A 16687-nucleotide genomic window follows, 5' to 3' on the forward strand; every position below is an offset into this window, starting at 1 on the left:
TGCTCTGATTTATCTGCCCTTTTTCTTCTGTGGTTGTAAATGAAACCCCTGCATCCTCCTTCTGCTTCCAGCTGCAGATCCCCCAGCTGGAGGGGAGGCAGAGTTAGGGTTAGGGAAACCATTGTGCTCCTGGAGCAACCTGCACCAGAGATGGCTGGGGACAGAAAGCAGCCCATGTGCCCCAGGTGTGATGTCTCCATACCTGGTGATGCGCCGGGCCTCCAGGTGGCTGGGGGAGTCCCTCCTGCGCTTCCTCAGGGGGGAATAGGAGCGCCGGCGCTGCCGGTCCCGCTGCCGGTGTGACTCCTTCTCACTGGAGCTGTGCTTGTGCTCACGGTCCCTAAGGGAAGGGCCAGATTGAAAATCATCACTGCTGGGCTTTTGCAGGTGCAAAAATCAGCTGGATGGGGTTCGAACACGAAGGCAATGACCCAGTTGAGTGGAAAGCGCTCTGCTCGGTGTTTGGGTGGCATCAGCCTTGCGCTTTGCTGGACAGTGGGACACTCAGTAGCCTGACAGACGGACACCCAGCAATTGCAGGCTGCAGGGAGGTTTCAGCAGCGTCTCCCAGCAGCCCCGCGTTGCTCAGCTAAATGGCTTCCCCGTCCCTTTGTGGATGCACTTGGTATTTCCACAGCGCTGCTAAAGCTGCTGTTGCTGGCTGTGCTGCAGGAGTGCGAGCACAGCCCTGCCAGCAGGCCCCACGTGTGCAGAGGGCCCCAGGTAGCTCTGCAGGGCTGTGCACCGCTCACCAGAAGGAGTGCTGGGGTTGCTATGGTTTTCTCTTTTGTTAAATCCCTGTGCACGTCAGCACAGGCCCTGCTGTGGAGGGTAGATGACTTCATACGCCCCGTTCCCTTCTCATCTGCAAAGCAATACGTTACAGGTCAAGGACCTGATCCTTGCGTGCAGGAAATGTTCTCCTGCACCAGAACAGGGGCTGTCACAGCTTGCAGAATCAGGTCCTGCGAATGTAACATTTTAAGGGTGCCAAATGCTCACAGCATGCTCAAAAGCAGAGATGTTACCAGAAAATACTGCCCAAAGGCATCTCTAGGGCTGAGCTGTGAGATGTATGTTTTCTACAGGGTGTGGAGCAGAGTCACCTGGGCTGTGTTTCCCCATGCGTGGCTCTGTGAGTGCCAGCATGAGGGTACCTGGCACCTGCCCATGCAGCAGGGACACTTCTCAGGGCCTGAAACCTCTTTGGCAGAGCTGCAGCTTGGAAGAGTAGAGCATCTTTCCCTGCTGCACTGATTGCCCTGAGGCAATAAATTGGAAGATATTTCCACTGGATTGCAGATCAGCATAATCCTCGGACATGTGCCAGGATCCATGTCTCCCTGCTCCCTCCAACCCTGGAAGCTGAGAAGGCAGTTTGGAGCTGGCAGAAGGAACCAGAAAGTAGGCTGGAGTACAAGCTAGTGATGGAGGCAATGGAAAAGCATGAGGCAGCAGAGGAGCAGCAATGTAGGGACAGTCATACCTCGTAGGGCTGTAGTGGGAGTAACTGGGGCTTCGGCGAGTCTTTGAGCTCCTGCTGCCAGGGCTTTTTTTGCAGGATTTGGAGGAATAGCTGGGGGACCGTGAAGAAGACCTGGGGCTAGGGAAGAAACATAAGAGCTAAAGATGCTGGAGGGTGAAGTTGTACCAGACTTCTCCTCATCTAGGCTCATGGTGGGGAGAGATGCCCCGTATCTCAGGGCCACGTGGTTCCCTGGCACCCACACAAACTCTCACTCCCATCCCCAAGGAGTCCGCCAGCCTGCAAGAGCCAGAGATTGCCCAGAGCGATCGAGAGAGCCATTTGTGCTGGCCTTACCTCTTCCCTGAAGAGCAGGACCTGCTGCGGGAGTACCTGGGGGAGGCCCTGCGGGGTGAGGAGCAGCTGGAGCCAGGGGAGGAGCGTCCCGTGCTGCTGCACGACTCGCTGCGGGGGCACGGCCTGAGCGGTGAGCTGCGGGCTGGCGACGGGGGGACGCTGCGCTTCTTCTCCTCTGAACAGCTGAGACACGAGGACAGGCATCCTCTGCAAACATATATTTGGGCTGTCAGCTCCTCTGCCCCATGCTCTGCAGGCTCTGGGGTTGGGGGTGAGGAGCAAGGAAAGCGTGGCAGGGCTGTATTCCAGGAGCAGAGCGAGCAGGCATGTCCTATTGTCTTTGGACTGGGCTGTGGGAATCCCTGTACTTCCAGAAGAGCCATGGATGTGAATTGGGGTCAGCTTCCCAACAGTAAGGACCAGCTGCAATCCCAGCTCCACCCATGTGAAGGCAGAGTTATCCCACTGGAGTCACAGCGTGAGAAGTACGGACAGCCTCAACACGTTACCCTCCAAATGAAAATTCAGGACTTGTTCTTCCTAATTCCAACTCCCCTGGCTCTAACATTTGGCATTTAAGACCTGAGGAGGAATAGCTCCCAAACATCACTGCCCCAGCACAGCTTTGGGTACCAGCTGCTATGCTTCTGCTCCTTCATCCCCACCACCACGTGGCACATCCCGGGAAAGGGAGGCAGAGATGGAGTAGGCACCTTCTCCTTTCTCCTGATGATGACCTGTGGCTGCGTTTTCATCTTCCTCCTCAGGCTCCAGCATTGCTCACTGTGGGCTCTGAACTCCAGACTGGCAAGGTCTGATTGAGATCTAACCACCTCCAGACCACAAAAACCTCCCTGCCAGCTCACCAGTGCATCGGGAACGCGAGCGGGAGATACAGAGCAACAAATACCAGCATCAGCTGCTGATAATCACTGACCTTTGGTCTTGTCCCTGGGGATCTGGAGACAGATTTTCCGAAGCTGTTCCCTTGGTCTGGGAAAAGCAACTGCTGAAGGAATTTCCTGAATCAGAGCTGTTATCACCGTTGGCCACTTTGGGCTTCCCGGATGAGAAGGCATGGCCAAAGCCATCGTGGGCTACGCTTCGTTTCTCCTGGCTGTCCTTTGACCTGGATGAGCTCGTTTGAGTGGAGGGAGGGGAAGAAGTATCGTTTCCTGAGTCATATTCATGACACTCTCCGTTCTGGCTGGTTAGGTGGCCAGGCGGGCTGTCTGTTTTGGTAAAGAGGTCAGCAGAAGACCCTGACTGAGAGATCTGAAAGCAAAAAAGCCATTTGGCATTGTTTGAACGTTTTATTGAGGAGGGTTGCTCTTGGTTTTACTTTGCTTTTATTTTATGTTTTAAATAAACCCAGAAATTTTACCATCATGATGCACTGAAACAAAAGGAAAGAAACAAAGTAAGAAAGAAAGAAAGAAAAAGAAGAAAGAGAAGAAAACAAAAGCACATATCCCTGAAAGAAATCCACAGTAAGAAGAAACTCCTTTTCCCCCTGCTATGATAACGGGAAGATCTAGAGATCATGCAAAGAGTATCAGCATGCGATCCATGTTAAACGAAAGAGTTCAACAAAGTAAACGGGCAACCAAGGAATCAAAATAACAGCTAACTAAATAAAAAAAGGTGTAACAGAGGAAAAAGCCCTTATTTAACCTAAGAGGGGGAGGGCAAAAAAAGAAACAAAAGAGGGGATGGGAATATATATATATATATAAAAACCAAAACTTTATAATCCTTGGAAAGAAAACAAAAATGAAACAAATGCTTAAATAAGTGAATTTCTGAATGAATGTTACAAAAATAAGTGAAGAAAAAACAAAGCAAATCAAAGGAAGGGCTTCTGTACAAACTGGCAAATAAACAAGCTTAGCACTTTGAAAATAAAAACTAAGAAAGGGGGAAAAAAAAGAAAAGAAAAAAAAAAGGAGAAGGGGAAAAAAAGAAAAATCCCTCTGGAAATAAAAGGTATACAGACACTTCTTTGTGTGCTTTTTTCCCCCTGAAGAAGATATAGCTAATGCGCTCAAGTGACCTCTAATAAATTCCCTGGTGTCTTGCGGATAGCATCCACTTACCCATCAAGAACTCCTCCTTTAGTAGGTAAGGTGTAAGAAAAAAGGAAGAGCGGGCAACATAAGTCCATCATTAGAGTCTCAAATTACATAAAAAAAACATAAACCCTCTCTTCAATCCACACTGCCAACTGTTCACTTGACTCTGCTATGTAAATGTCACAACTGCTTTTTGTCTGCTCGCTTCTCTCACTTATTATTCCTTATTTTTGTTTCCTTCTGCTTTACATTAGGCTGCCCAGACAGCTCCTGGGGGCTGATGGCTTGTGCTGGAAAATCGTGGCTTGCATTCAATCCCCTTGGGTTTCATGGTGGCCCACGGGTACGTGGAAGTGGCAAAAGGAACTCGAGTGAAGAAGTCAAAAATAAAGTCGAGGGGGAAACAACATTTCCCCACTTTGGCTGTGCTGGAGACCTGCAGGAAGGGGATGATGGTTTTGGTGGGCTACTGAAGCTGATGGGTCAGCGAGGACCCTACAGCCGTGCTGGCTGCCTTGGCTGGGGCTGTCAGCTGGCACCACCAGGGGACTTACATCATCTAAACGTCTTATCTCTTCAGTTTTATCTCTATTGGCATCTACCAGAGCCAGTCCAGCACCGGTCAGCGAGGCTACACGAGTGCTAGTGCCTGCCCTTGTGATGGGGAGCATTAAGGACAAACACAGACCTGTCTGCAGCCTGTGTAGCCTCCTCCAGGCCTCAGGGTTTGCAACACAGGTGCTGCTCTTTGCCATTTCTCTGCCAGCTCATTTATTCCAGAATAAGCTTACTCCAGAGATGTCAAAGGAGTGTAACAGAGCCGGGGGTCCGGCCTTGCTCTGGTTTGCACCCAAAGACACGAGGGATGTGGCCTCCGCGATCAGAACCATGCTCTCTCCCCAAACACATCCCATAAAATACAAGACTGTGTTTCAAATATGGCACCAGATTTTTTCTAAGGATTCTGGCTTATGTTATACCTGAACCCTGACCGAAAGGCAGCCACCTTTTGGCTACATTTCATTTACAGGCATAAAAACACCACGTGAAGCACTCCCTGACTCCAGAGGTGGGAGTCTGGGGGTGGGCAGGCGCATCTCCCTCACCTCTGTTCCCAGTCCAAACCAAACAGCCTTTAGCTCTTCCCAGCCAAGAAATCCACCCATTTCTTGGCATTTCTACCCCTGGAACCTAGGATTGCTAGGAACTCTTGTTTTGCTTGCATTCAAGTAACAGCTGCTGTCAGCGTATCCAAAATCTACCCAATGATCCCCCAGTGCCTCTCTGGAGGTCCACCACTGCTATAACAGCACTCTGGGAAGAGGTAACACAGATAGAAGTGGAATATGTCCTTGTGAGGGCTGGAAGGCCTGGCCTGTGGTTTCTGTCCTGTGGTGGGAGGCAGGACAAGCATTGAGGTGCTGGAGAGAGGCAAATTCCCCCATCTGGTGACCTTGGCTTTACCTCTGGTTCCATTTTCCTGCCACACAAAATGGGAACCACGAGCTGCATCTGAAGGCGCTGTAGAGTTCAATTGAATTCTAATGGCTTTTTATTTTTCTAGGGTGTCTTAAGAGAGTCTGGTCTTCTGTGAATCTAATTTTCTCCGTGTGAACATTTGGCATTTCCCCCTCCCCCCTCTAATAAGTAATTAAATAATCTCAACGACTTTGGTGTGAGACACACTGCTGCCCTCAAGAGAACCCAAGATATGTATTTACTGTTTGGGTTTGTTATTTTTTGTGTTTCAAATCATTATTTAAGCAAGATGAAGGGACGAGTAGAAACGAGGCCCTGATGCTTCAGAACGTAACGCTGAGTGCACTCCTAGATCAAGAGGCGGTACAGCCTAATGGCTTACAACAATACAATCACTGCTCGTCTCCCAATTAAACTGAACGAGTCCATTTACTGTGCTTCAAACAGCCTCGAGGAGAGACAGGACTATAAATTTTCTCAGCCATAAGGGGACCAAGGCCCATCAGTGAGCAGCGCGGCGTAGCCTCACTCATCGCCAGAGGGCTTTTCTGGGGTCTTTTTCTCTGCTTTGAAACGAGTCGCAAAACAAGAGTTAATTTCTTTTTCAGAAGTGCATAATGTCTCCCTCCCTCTGTCTGTCCATGCATTGTACCGATGAAAGGCACACAAAGCTTGCGGCAGTGACCCCTGCTCCTTGCTGACAGCTGCCACTGCAGCACCTGCTGCCTTCGGGGAGTGGGGCCCAGAGGGCTGCCCTTCAATGGGGAGATGGGCTGGGCTCTGCTAACCCTCTGCCTGAGCTGACATCAGTGCAAAACTCCTCTCTGCCCGCTGCAGTGAGCACATCCACCTTGGTTTGGGCTGGTCTGGCATAGCTTTGGGGTGAGGGCTTGCATCATGTTACCTCCTTTGGGTACTTGGGGCACTGCTTGGTCCCCTCTCATGGCTGCACACTCTCTTGCCTCTGCTTGAGCACTGAGCTGCAAATTTATTGGGTGATAACCAGAGGTACATTCAGTCCTCTGGCTGAGAGGATCAGCAAAAGAGTGAGGCTGTTTAGGGAAGGCTTTGCCTTCCAGCTCCTGAAGAGCCCTGTTTGTCATCAGAAACATGGCATGCAGCAGTTAAAAGAGCAGCTTTTCCTATAGAAACCACAATCCAGGCTGGAAAACAGAGAGCAAGAGCAATGCAATCTGCAGGCGTGCTACCAGCCCCCTCCTATCCCCCATACACACTGTCACCATCCCTGCACTGTGCTGTCCCACCTGTACCTCCCTGCAGGCACACCAGCACAAGCAGTGCTGCTTGGAACAACCAGACCCCACTGAGCCTCCTTGAAAATTTGGGTCAAGCCTGTGTTAATTAGTGACATTGCAAACGAGCTTCAGTGAAAGCAAAGGAGCTGGCAGGGAAGGTAGATGCGGTGTGCAGTTATCTTCATCAGGTACAACAAAAGGCAATTAAGCTCACACCCTGCAGGTATTTATATTGCTCTGCTCAACCAGAAGCACAAGGGCATGGAATACATCTGTACCAATGCGGAATGGTGTCTGCAGCAGGACGGGGGGTTGCGGTTAATGTTCAGATATAGCAGCAGCCTATTACCAGTTTCTCTGCATGCTGAGGCACAGCCTCACAATCCTCTTTCTCAACAGGTGCCTATTGTGGCTGCGTGTGATTAAAGGAAAAAACGAGTGTGCGAAGCTTGGAGATTCATTGCTCAAAAGAAGCAGGGAGCTCTGGGGGTGTTTTTGCATGTGTGCATGCACCAACTTGCACATGAAAGCAAGAAGGGAAGAAGCAGTGAGGTAGATGTGTGGTCAGGGCGCTCTTCTGTGTGCTTCATCCCTCAGATTGCAGGTAAACTGAGCTGGATGTGGCCATTCCAGTAGAAAAGAAGGGACAAAACGCGTGGAGACAAAGTTTACTGCAGACAGCTTCCGTTTTTCAGAAGAAAATAGAATACAATCTGGCTTAAAATTAAGTAATTTTTAAAAATAGATTTGGAAATGCTGTAGCATTACCTCGAGGAAGTCTGTGTATTGCCTGTCTGGGTCTCCTCTGTGTGTCAGAGCCCTCTCTGGACCATCGCTTTCATTGTGATATCTCCAAAGGAATCTCCCCACATCAGGAGGGTTTTTGTGGAAGCCCAGGCCAAGGGGTGTGACAGAGATTGTACAGCATTAGCAGACAAGACTGAAAGCTCCCATTCCATTTTTCCCTGCCGGTTCTGAGTATGTGATATTTAAAGACCTTATTCAGCACTTCGCCAGGGGCTTCAATTTAAACAAGTGCATAAATGTGTTCTTGAACGATGTCCCAAGAGAGCGTACTTCTGTCTGGGAAGAGAGAGGACACCAATGGACTGCAGAGTAAAGGACTCTTTGCCACTGGTTTCCCTGCGTTATTAACTCACCCTGACCTTGCTGAGTTGACACAGGGTACCACCCCAGGCCGGTGGCAATGAAAGCTCTGCAGCTTGTCCTTCTTTCTTTGCATTTGCTGCTGTAGGGACGCACACGTAAGCACAGCATGCAGGTTCTGCTACCTGTGCTCTGCCTTATATGGCTTTATAAGCAATGACTCAGTTGTGCACTACACACTCAGTAGGTGTATATGACAGGAGTAAGTATTGATCTGTGACTCTGGGAGACAGCTTGTGCCTGTCTGTATCCGTATATGATCTCTGTGTATTGTGATTGAAATGCCAGCTGTGCAGGTGAGCAGAGAAAGAGCCTCCTCTTGCTGGGACCATCTCCTCTATTTGAGGTATGGCTGAGCTATTTCCAGTTCAGGACAAGGCTTAAGAGGAGAAAGTCAGTCCTCCACTATATACCACTCCAGGGCTCAGAGGACTCCACTCAAGCCACTGGTAGCATTCCATAACCACACACAAGCACCAGGTTCTGTGCTACCTCAAGTCTTATGTAGCAGTGCCCCTCTCCAGAATACCCATCAGATACTAACACTGATCAAAGAGCATCACACCTTTGCTTGGCAGCTACTGGGAACAAGGGGGAAATGTGCCATGGGAGAAAAGATTTCATACCAATCGCTATCTAAGATTTCTCTCCATTTTTGCTCCCTCTGTTCTAAGGCATGTATTATATCATCTCTTTCCATGTATATGGAAAAACATCCCAAGGCACTGAGACTGACTTTACCCTCGGCTGCACATGCAGTTCCCATTAGCATCAATGAGAGCTGCACACAAGCTCTCAAGTTGGCCCCTGGGCTTGTCAGTCCAGAGCTACAGCGATCTCAGAAGGATCCCAATAGAAAACATCCCCTGCCAATAATCACCAACTCGTTAAATGTAAATATTTCCTTTGTATACATCTGATTCCCTTTTTTTCCCCCTAAAGGACTAAACTTTCGGACATGAAGACCAATGAATTAAGTTCAAATTCAGCTGAGCAAAGACTGCATAACAAACACATCCCTGTGAAATATCATTGCTGAAGGCCACATTTTTTTTCTTTTTTTCTTAATATTAAGTGTCCTCAATTCAATATTCAGTGGCTAGAGACTCGGCAAATCTTTCCCCTCTCCAACCCCACTCTTGAAGAGGAAGTGCTGAAGGAAGGAATGACTTTAAATACACTTGGAGAACAGCACCATTAATAAGTAATGCTGTTTTAACCAAATTTTGTCTAACATCATTATAATCGAGTTATAAAAATTTCATGTCAGACTTCTCACCCGTATTCCCGTGGCTACTGAAAGCAAAGAAGCACAGTGCGTAATACTTACGACTTCCTTAGGAGACAGGAAGCTGTGCAGTGGGAGGGTTTGGCTGGCCTGAACCTCTGCAGACGAGCTTCTCTTTGCTGGGACTTTTGCATGGTGCTGGGAGCGTCTCCGCCGTGCTTTACGCCCTTCCTCCCGAGACCTGGCTCTGTGCCTCCAGAAAACATGGAGAAGCAAAGCGTTATCCTCAGCATTGCAGCAGTGCCCACCGGCAGCCGCATGCAAACCTTTGTCTCTCCTCTGTGGAGTCAGGATGGAGTGAAAAGGAATATTTTGCTTCCTTGCTTTAAAAACATTTTGGTTTGCAGCCAGGAGATGTGTGGTGGGATTTGGGTTTTAAACCTCAAGTTCCAGCTCCAATATTCCTAATTTTATGGTGGCTCACAGCTTCCACACAGCCTTGAATATCCCTATGGCAATACACTTCCAAGAGAAGACACTCTGCACTTGCATGAACTTCCCACCTATTACTGGTTGTGTTCCTCCCTGCACTGATCACCAGGGGTCCATGAGAAAATTTTCATTAGTTAGGAGGAGCGGAGTGGGACAGAAGGAGAGGTTTGTTCATAAAACTCTTTCAAACAACACGTAAACAAGCTCATGATGTGCATAGCTATGCAATTTGCTATTGCAGTGATGCGGGTCTAGCACCAGCATCTACTCAGCTGGCCTCAGGATGCATGTGTCATGTACAGGAAAGAGATTTTAATCAGGTCAAAGATAGTGGCCACAGGATGCCACTGGCAAATACATTTCCATTGCTAAGAACAAGCTTGAAGCTTTCCTGGGACATTGGCAGTACAGAGCCCTGGGGTGGGGAAGGCAGACTGGGCTGAAATCAGCTGTCACTGGCTGATCTTCAGCCATGGAGATTAGAAGTGACTGCTGGGCTGAGAAGATGCAGCCACCGCTTCTTGAGCCCAAACCCTCTGCTTTATGGCCGTGACCACAAGGAGCTCAACACCCAACTACCAGAGTGGGACGTGGCTCTGCACAGGGGGTCAGTGGGGCACACGAGCCATTGCAATCACACTCCTGACTCCCTGCAGTGCTGCAGGGCAGCAGCCCAGTGAGCGGTGACATTACCTGCTCCGGCAGCTCGGGGAATAGGAGTCAGAGCTCTCTGAGCGAGAGTGGCAGCGGCGGTGGCGGTGAGCTTTCCGAGTGCGCCCACGAGAGCTTTGGGAAGCAGAGAAAAAACCATGGTTAGATAGCAGACCTAGGCTGTAGGACCCAGCAGTTGGAGGCCAAAATCAACGGCACTTAGATCAGAAACAAGATCTGCATTTTAAAGCAAAGGGATTGGTGCGTGAAACATTGCAAAGGACACAAAGGCATGAAAAATTCTCCATCCCTTCACAGCTGCCCTGGCATCAAGGCATGTCATCTTACTGAGATCTATGCTAGCATTTAGCTACAAGCTGTTAGGTTGCCCCTGCGCCATGCTGGAAGAAGATCTATGGACAAGTGCACAGGAGCACAGCAGGCAGCACCAATCCTTTCTGCTTTCAAGACCCTAAAGAGCTGTGTCACCCATTCCCCCTTCATCCTGCAGCCCATCCTGACAGCCCATTGCTAAGCCCTGTTTGGGAAGAACCCTTTGTCTGAGCAGCACAATGCCAAGCTCAAACCCTCCCAGACTCCCCGTAATACAGGACACTGGGTACAAGCTTTCCCCACCTTCTCAAGATGAGAGAGTCCAGCCAGTCCTATAATCTGCTCTTGTTGTTGTTATAAACATGAAACACAGCCTCCATAACTGCAGCCTACGCTATGCACGGTTTCTGCTTGAGGGGACAGGACCATTTATTTGACTTCTCATAGATGCCCAGTTGCTGCTGCTCCATTCTCTTACATGGCCACAGGACAGGGACCAGCAAACTGCACACAGACACAGGTTCACCGTCCTGCTGCTCTTCCCCTTGCTCCATTTGGGCTGTTACAGATGGACCTGGCCCCATTACTGAAGGGCTGGTGTTGTCCTTGCCAAAAGCCCCAGTCCTGCACTCAGGGAGCAGGGTTATGCGAATGGCAGGCTCTGAAACCTTCTGTGCTTGTTCCTTCTTGTCATGCCCAGTGCCCACCACAGCAGCTATTTTGGGACTGGTGTGTAACCATCTGCTCAGCCTGGCACTGCTGTGCCAGCACACAAAGCTGATGATGGGTTAGCTGACAGGAACAATCTGGTTTCATGGCCACGCTGTACCAGCAACTGACACTGCTAACATACCTGCCTGGACAGCATTTAACAATTTGGCACCATAAGAAATCAGTGAACCAATTGCCTGAGCACAGCATCTCCTCTAAAACAAAAAGGCAACAATGAAGGCAATTGCTTGAACTCTGCTTGGCTGTTTTCTCAGATGCTTTTATATACTATGATTGTATTTCCAGCATTTTACATTTGGGGAGCTTTCTTCCTTCTGTACAGCTGAAGTCAGCAGCACTGACTGCCTCTCCCTCCCTCCATGCTTTCTCTTCACCTTCTGCATCAGTCCCTTCAGTTTAAGAGTTTTTCCCTGTGTTCAGGATGGACAAACTGCTCCCATATGGTTTAGATAACAAGGATAAGCCAAATCCTGATTCAAGATGGCTTATGGGATCTCTCTGATCGACACCTGGGAGCAATGGGGAGGCATGAAGAAACCACGAGTGACTCAGTTCTGATTTCCAAGTTGAAAGATGAAGACTAAAGAGCTCTGGGTGGTTTATCCCCAAAGAGCAATCCCAGAAGCTCTCATTCCCCTCAGTCAGTGCACTACTGCATCCAATCTTTGTTCTAACCACACTGCTAGGCTAACGCAGGTTGGCCAACACTGTTGTGTGTGGAAGATGCCCTCTTATACAGATAATCAAGAAAGCTTCAGCTTTATCAATGATCTATAAGATCTCTGAGCACACAGCAGCTCAGTTTGCGGGAAGAAAACAGCGAGTGCATTGCTGCACATGCAGAAATGCGGAGAAAAGGAGATGGGGTTTCTGCATGCAATAGAGGTGAAGGCAGCACCTTGTGGATTCTAGTCTCTTAACTCCCAGTGGGCAGCAAGGTGACATTAGCAGTGCTAGGGGCTCTTGTCCTTCTGTTCCCTTCCTAAGAGTAAAGGCTGTGTTGGGAAGAATTACAGGGCAGGCCCTGCTAATACCAATCAGACAGCAGATCCCTGTCTGCCAGCTCTTCTTTCCCTAGCAGGGTATGCTAAGTCCCAGCAGAGCCAGCCAGGGGTTTGATGCCCAGACTTCAGCCCCAGAGCTGTTCCTGTGCTCTGAAAGCAGGTGAGAAGCCACAAGTTGCAAAATGGAAGTCTTACAGACCCTCCTCCTGGCCCCAAAGAACCGTGTTTCACGCCATACTCCTGCCTGCCCCTTAAGACAAATATTGTGCTTGTCTTCTGCACACACCAGAGCAGATGGGAACCTCAACTCCATATTTCAACAGTCTCCCTCATCTCTAAACAACCTCTTCTTTTCCCCAACCCCCATTGCTTTCTGCTCCCATTTGGATATTTGGTTATATCATGAGCAGCCCCTGTGTAACCTCTGAAAGCAGCAAACAAGGAAGAGCTAACGCCCCTCTCAGTGAGGGCATGCAGAGCTGGGTCTCATACTGCTTTCATCAGAAGAGCTGGACCTTCTGCTCACAACTGGCAGGGCAGAGAATATTGTGAATCACTACTTACTGTTTTTTGTGTTTTCTTTCTTCCTTTCTCTTACTTTTGGGGCTTGAGGAACTAAATAAGAAATGGCTAATTAATTTGGAGGTTTCTGTTCTGATTTATATATATATATATTGCACAGTCACACATCAACATTACAGCTAATTTGCCCAAAAACATGCAATTAAAAAATTGAAGGGATGTATGTTTCTGCCTCGACACAGGGGGTCTCAGTTCCTGATGAGAAACCTGGGCTTGGACACAGTCCCCATGGCATCAGCCAACCTTCTGGCTTTACAGTTTTCCATAGAGAAGATGGATGCATGCATTGGAATCAGGAGAGTTCTTCCAGTATGCACCTGGAAAGGCACTGAGCTGGAATGTTTCCTCACTGCTGGGGAATCCATGCTGTTTGTAGGTGAAACCATAAGAGGAATGAAGGCTCAAGATGCAGAAAGTATCCAACACGGACGAGGTTGCGAGACCCGAAGGGGATGGGGGAACCAAGGGGATTCCACAAAGAGGCACAGAAGTGATTTCTGCCTCCACACGGTAAACATCAACCTTGGGAGATCCTGAGGAGACCATTTCTAGGGGATCACCCACACGTGCTCAACTCTTACCTGTGTCTTCTCTTCTTTGAGGATAACCTGCAAGACACAAAGGTGCACACTGAGTACAGCGTCTTACAAAACTGGAAGCTTGAATCAGAGACAATCTGGTAAGGCCCATCTTGAGGCTAAACACTAAGGAAGCAATGCACCAGCTAGACAGCCCTGGCTCCCTTTTAGCCAGCTGGGCTAACGAGGCAACTAATGGGGCAGCTGGTGCTGGTGGAAGTCACTGGCACACTGCAAATAATTGAGCATATAATTTTCTGTAGAATCAAACACCTCCTCTGTCCCTGGTGGATCTCTTTTCTCTACTACTGACTCCGCACTGCACTGAGTTTGAAGTTGTCGAGGAGAGTCTAGACCCCTATTTTCTGTACAAAGGATTGAGCAGCAGTCAAAGGAGGAATCCTTTCTGCAAAATTCCAGAGCAGGCTCACAGCCAAACCAGCTTCATGTCTTCTCTCCTGGAGCATGCCTGTAGGAACCACCATGCTAGTGGCCCTTGGAAAAACCTGGGAGCATGGAGGGGGATACTTCCTTCCAGTGAGGCCTGGCCCCTGCACGCTGCCTCGTATCCCATCTGAGCTCCTAGCACAACATCCCGCAGAAGACATGGCCTGAAGTCCTGTCTAGAAGGGCCATGAGATGGCCCAAGACAAGGCCAGTTGGGATGTGTAGCTGAGTGGTATCTGGAAATGACCTCCATTGGTCACTGACGCTCAATGGTTGATCACGATGCCTTTTGGGATGAACTATAAGCTATAGTTCAGCTTGCAGGGGCACAAATGGGTACTACAGGTGTAAAAATGACAAGCATCTGACACGCGATGGATATCAGGAGATGCCATCCATAAAATAGCATAAGAATCCGTTCTTGGAAAGGATATATTTTAGAGGCATTTCTATCTCTTTCTATTCTCCCTTCTTTCCACATTTTTTCCATAACAAAAAAGGGGCTGCTTTTCACTCTGTTCACCACTTTCAGTGGCTTCTTGCTCTCATTCAATAAATTATAAATACATGAACTTTCCAAGGGAGATGGCATCCACTGTTCTCTGCAAATATTGGTTTAACAGCTGGGAGAAGACAGTGAAATATTTGCAATTCCAAAATTTCATCACTCTCTTTAAATTAAAAACCGGCTTTCAGTACCCAACGCATCACCACAACACTTCCAAAGGAGAAATACCTGTTTCTTTTTCGCTTCTTGGAGCTCTTCTTTTTCTTCTTCTTCACAGGAGAGGGGCTGTAGGAAGGAGACCTGGGGGAGCAGAGAGGCATCAGGGCCAGCACAGCCCCTCACCCCCAGGGCTGCCCACCTTGCACCCCACCACCAGGCTTTGGGGCTTGGGCAGAGCTGGGGCTAAGCCCTGTTTAGGTGTAAGGCGAGGGCAGGAGGATGGCCAACAGAGCCCCAACCCCTCACACCTTCCCCATAAGGCAAGGCCTAGGCCAACATGGCCGCCCTCACCTCCGTCGCTTCTTGCGGCTGGATTTCTTCTTCTTCTTCTTCCCCCGGGCTGGCAGCGGTGCACGTTCCCCGTCACACGAGGGGCTGAGGAAGGGGGATAAAGCCAAACAAGATTTTAAAATGAATTCATAAAAGCACCATCAGAATGACCTCACTTGGGGTTGCTCACCTCCGCATGCCACCATCCCTACCTGAGGGCTGACCGGGACAGATCAGGGCACCTAATTACCCTCTAATTACCCTCACTTGAAATTGAGTGCCTCCTCCATGGGTTTAATGGAGATATAATGAGACAGACACTGTACGTGGCTGCGATGCCAGCTGGTTATTTGAAATGAGCTTGCTGAGGTTAACAACTCCATGACAGATTTATGGGTTTTGCTGCTTTGTAAATATGTTTTAAATAATTAATTGGCGTTCGATTTGCATACAATAATTATTGAGACCGGATGAATTTAACAGTAATGTAAGACATGGCAAATGCTAAATAGCGATTGATTAGAAAAATATATACTTATTGATGTGCTATGGTGATTTAGTGAGATAAGCATCTCTTACACGGTGGTTAAACTTTGGGGGGAAAAAAGCTGTAAATTAATTTCTTTTTAAATTGTGTTACATTTCAGCAAAAAGCAAACGCTGCACTTAATTAATTTGGAGCACTGGGCTGAAAATATGAAATGCATGGAGGCTGGTGACCCTAAAGAAAGACAGTGAATGATGGAAACTAGAGCACAGGGTCTGTGCCTCAGCATCCCCACTGCTCATCCCACTGGCTGGAGGTGCCACCATTGGGACCTCGTGGTTGGAAAGCCATCCTCATAGGGATGTGGGATGTAGGCTCCAGCACAGCTCAGTCCCCTCCTCATCTCAGGCCATCGTCAGCTCCTGCCATGTCTGTGCCAGGGCATGGAGAACCTCCAGGCTGTGTGCTCAGCCATAGGCAGCCTGCCTGGAGCCCTCCCCCTGCTCCCAAGATGAAGCCTTTTGTCTTTGAAGTGGAAGCCTCCTCCCTGAGCTGATCTAACTTTAATTGTTCCTCTGTGATTGTAATCAGAGTCTAATTAAAAATACACTTTAGATTATTGTTCCAGTTAGCCTGACATCTGAAGATAGTAAATGCACTTTCTGTCTCTTTCTTTCCAGCATCTTTAACCAAACAGAAAGGCCTTAATCCCAGCTCAGCAACAAAGGCTGAGACCCCAGCTGCCTTGCTTAGCAAGCTTCATTTGTTTTTACCCTTGCAAGTTGTCAGGGGCTAACAATGTACTGATAACAAAGCGATATCCTAGCTAAGGCAATGCTGTGCTCTGATCTAGGCTTGGGAGATGAAAACTGCTGAGGGTGATCCACAGCCGGGAGGAACCCTATGTGCCCCATAGCACATGGGATGCCAACCCCATGGTTCACATGGTTGTCCAACCCCTGCCCAGATCTCACAGACTCAGCAGGGATGACGTTTCTTCCACTGAACCTCACGGTGGGGTGGCCCTGTCCCTACCTGCGTGACCTGTGGTGAGCATGGCCGCGTCTCTCCTTCCCTCTTGCCCAGCCGTTAGTGGTGGAGGTCTCCTTGGACACACAGCTGCTCAGCTTCTCAGGACGTCGATCCTCGGTAGAGTACGGCAGGCAGCTGAGCGTCCCACTGCGTGGCAAGAGGCCAGAAAGAGCAATAAGAGAGCTAGAAAACAAAGGGAACCACCTGAGCCATGCAGGTGGCTGCACAAGCCCCAGGAGCCCGTGTGAGTAGAGCCCTGCAGATGTTTGTATCAAAGAATGGAAGCACTAACGGAAAGTTGTAAGCCTTACCCAGTGGGGCACTGAGA

The 16687-nt window shown here is 49.0% G+C and overlaps 1 protein-coding gene across 16 annotated transcripts in view; it reads right to left on the reverse strand.

The window, feature by feature from the left end:
• Positions 1-16687, reverse strand: part of SRRM4 (serine/arginine repetitive matrix 4) — a 69565-nt gene that overhangs the window by 4230 nt on the left and 48648 nt on the right. For 15 of the 16 annotated variants that reach the window (XM_085238853.1, XM_085238860.1, XM_085238861.1 and 12 more), the window contains 11 exons: positions 16363-16506; positions 14862-14945; positions 14580-14651; positions 13400-13426; positions 12801-12851; positions 10210-10302; positions 9127-9277; positions 2760-3097; positions 1823-2029; positions 1487-1603; positions 203-340 (listed from right to left, as the gene is read on the reverse strand). In XM_085238853.1, coding sequence (XP_085094979.1) covers positions 203-340; positions 1487-1603; positions 1823-2029; positions 2760-3097; positions 9127-9277; positions 10210-10302; positions 12801-12851; positions 13400-13426; positions 14580-14651; positions 14862-14945; positions 16363-16506 — 1422 coding nt within the window. The remainder of the gene's footprint in view (positions 1-202; positions 341-1486; positions 1604-1822; positions 2030-2759; positions 3098-9126; positions 9278-10209; positions 10303-12800; positions 12852-13399; positions 13427-14579; positions 14652-14861; positions 14946-16362; positions 16507-16687) is intronic. The other variant, XM_085238865.1, reaches the window with a different exon arrangement.

Source organism: Meleagris gallopavo, chromosome 17, assembly GCF_905368555.1.
Source record: "Meleagris gallopavo chromosome 17, MGAL_WU_HG_1.1, whole genome shotgun sequence".
Classification (NCBI taxonomy): Eukaryota; Metazoa; Chordata; class Aves; order Galliformes; family Phasianidae; genus Meleagris; species Meleagris gallopavo.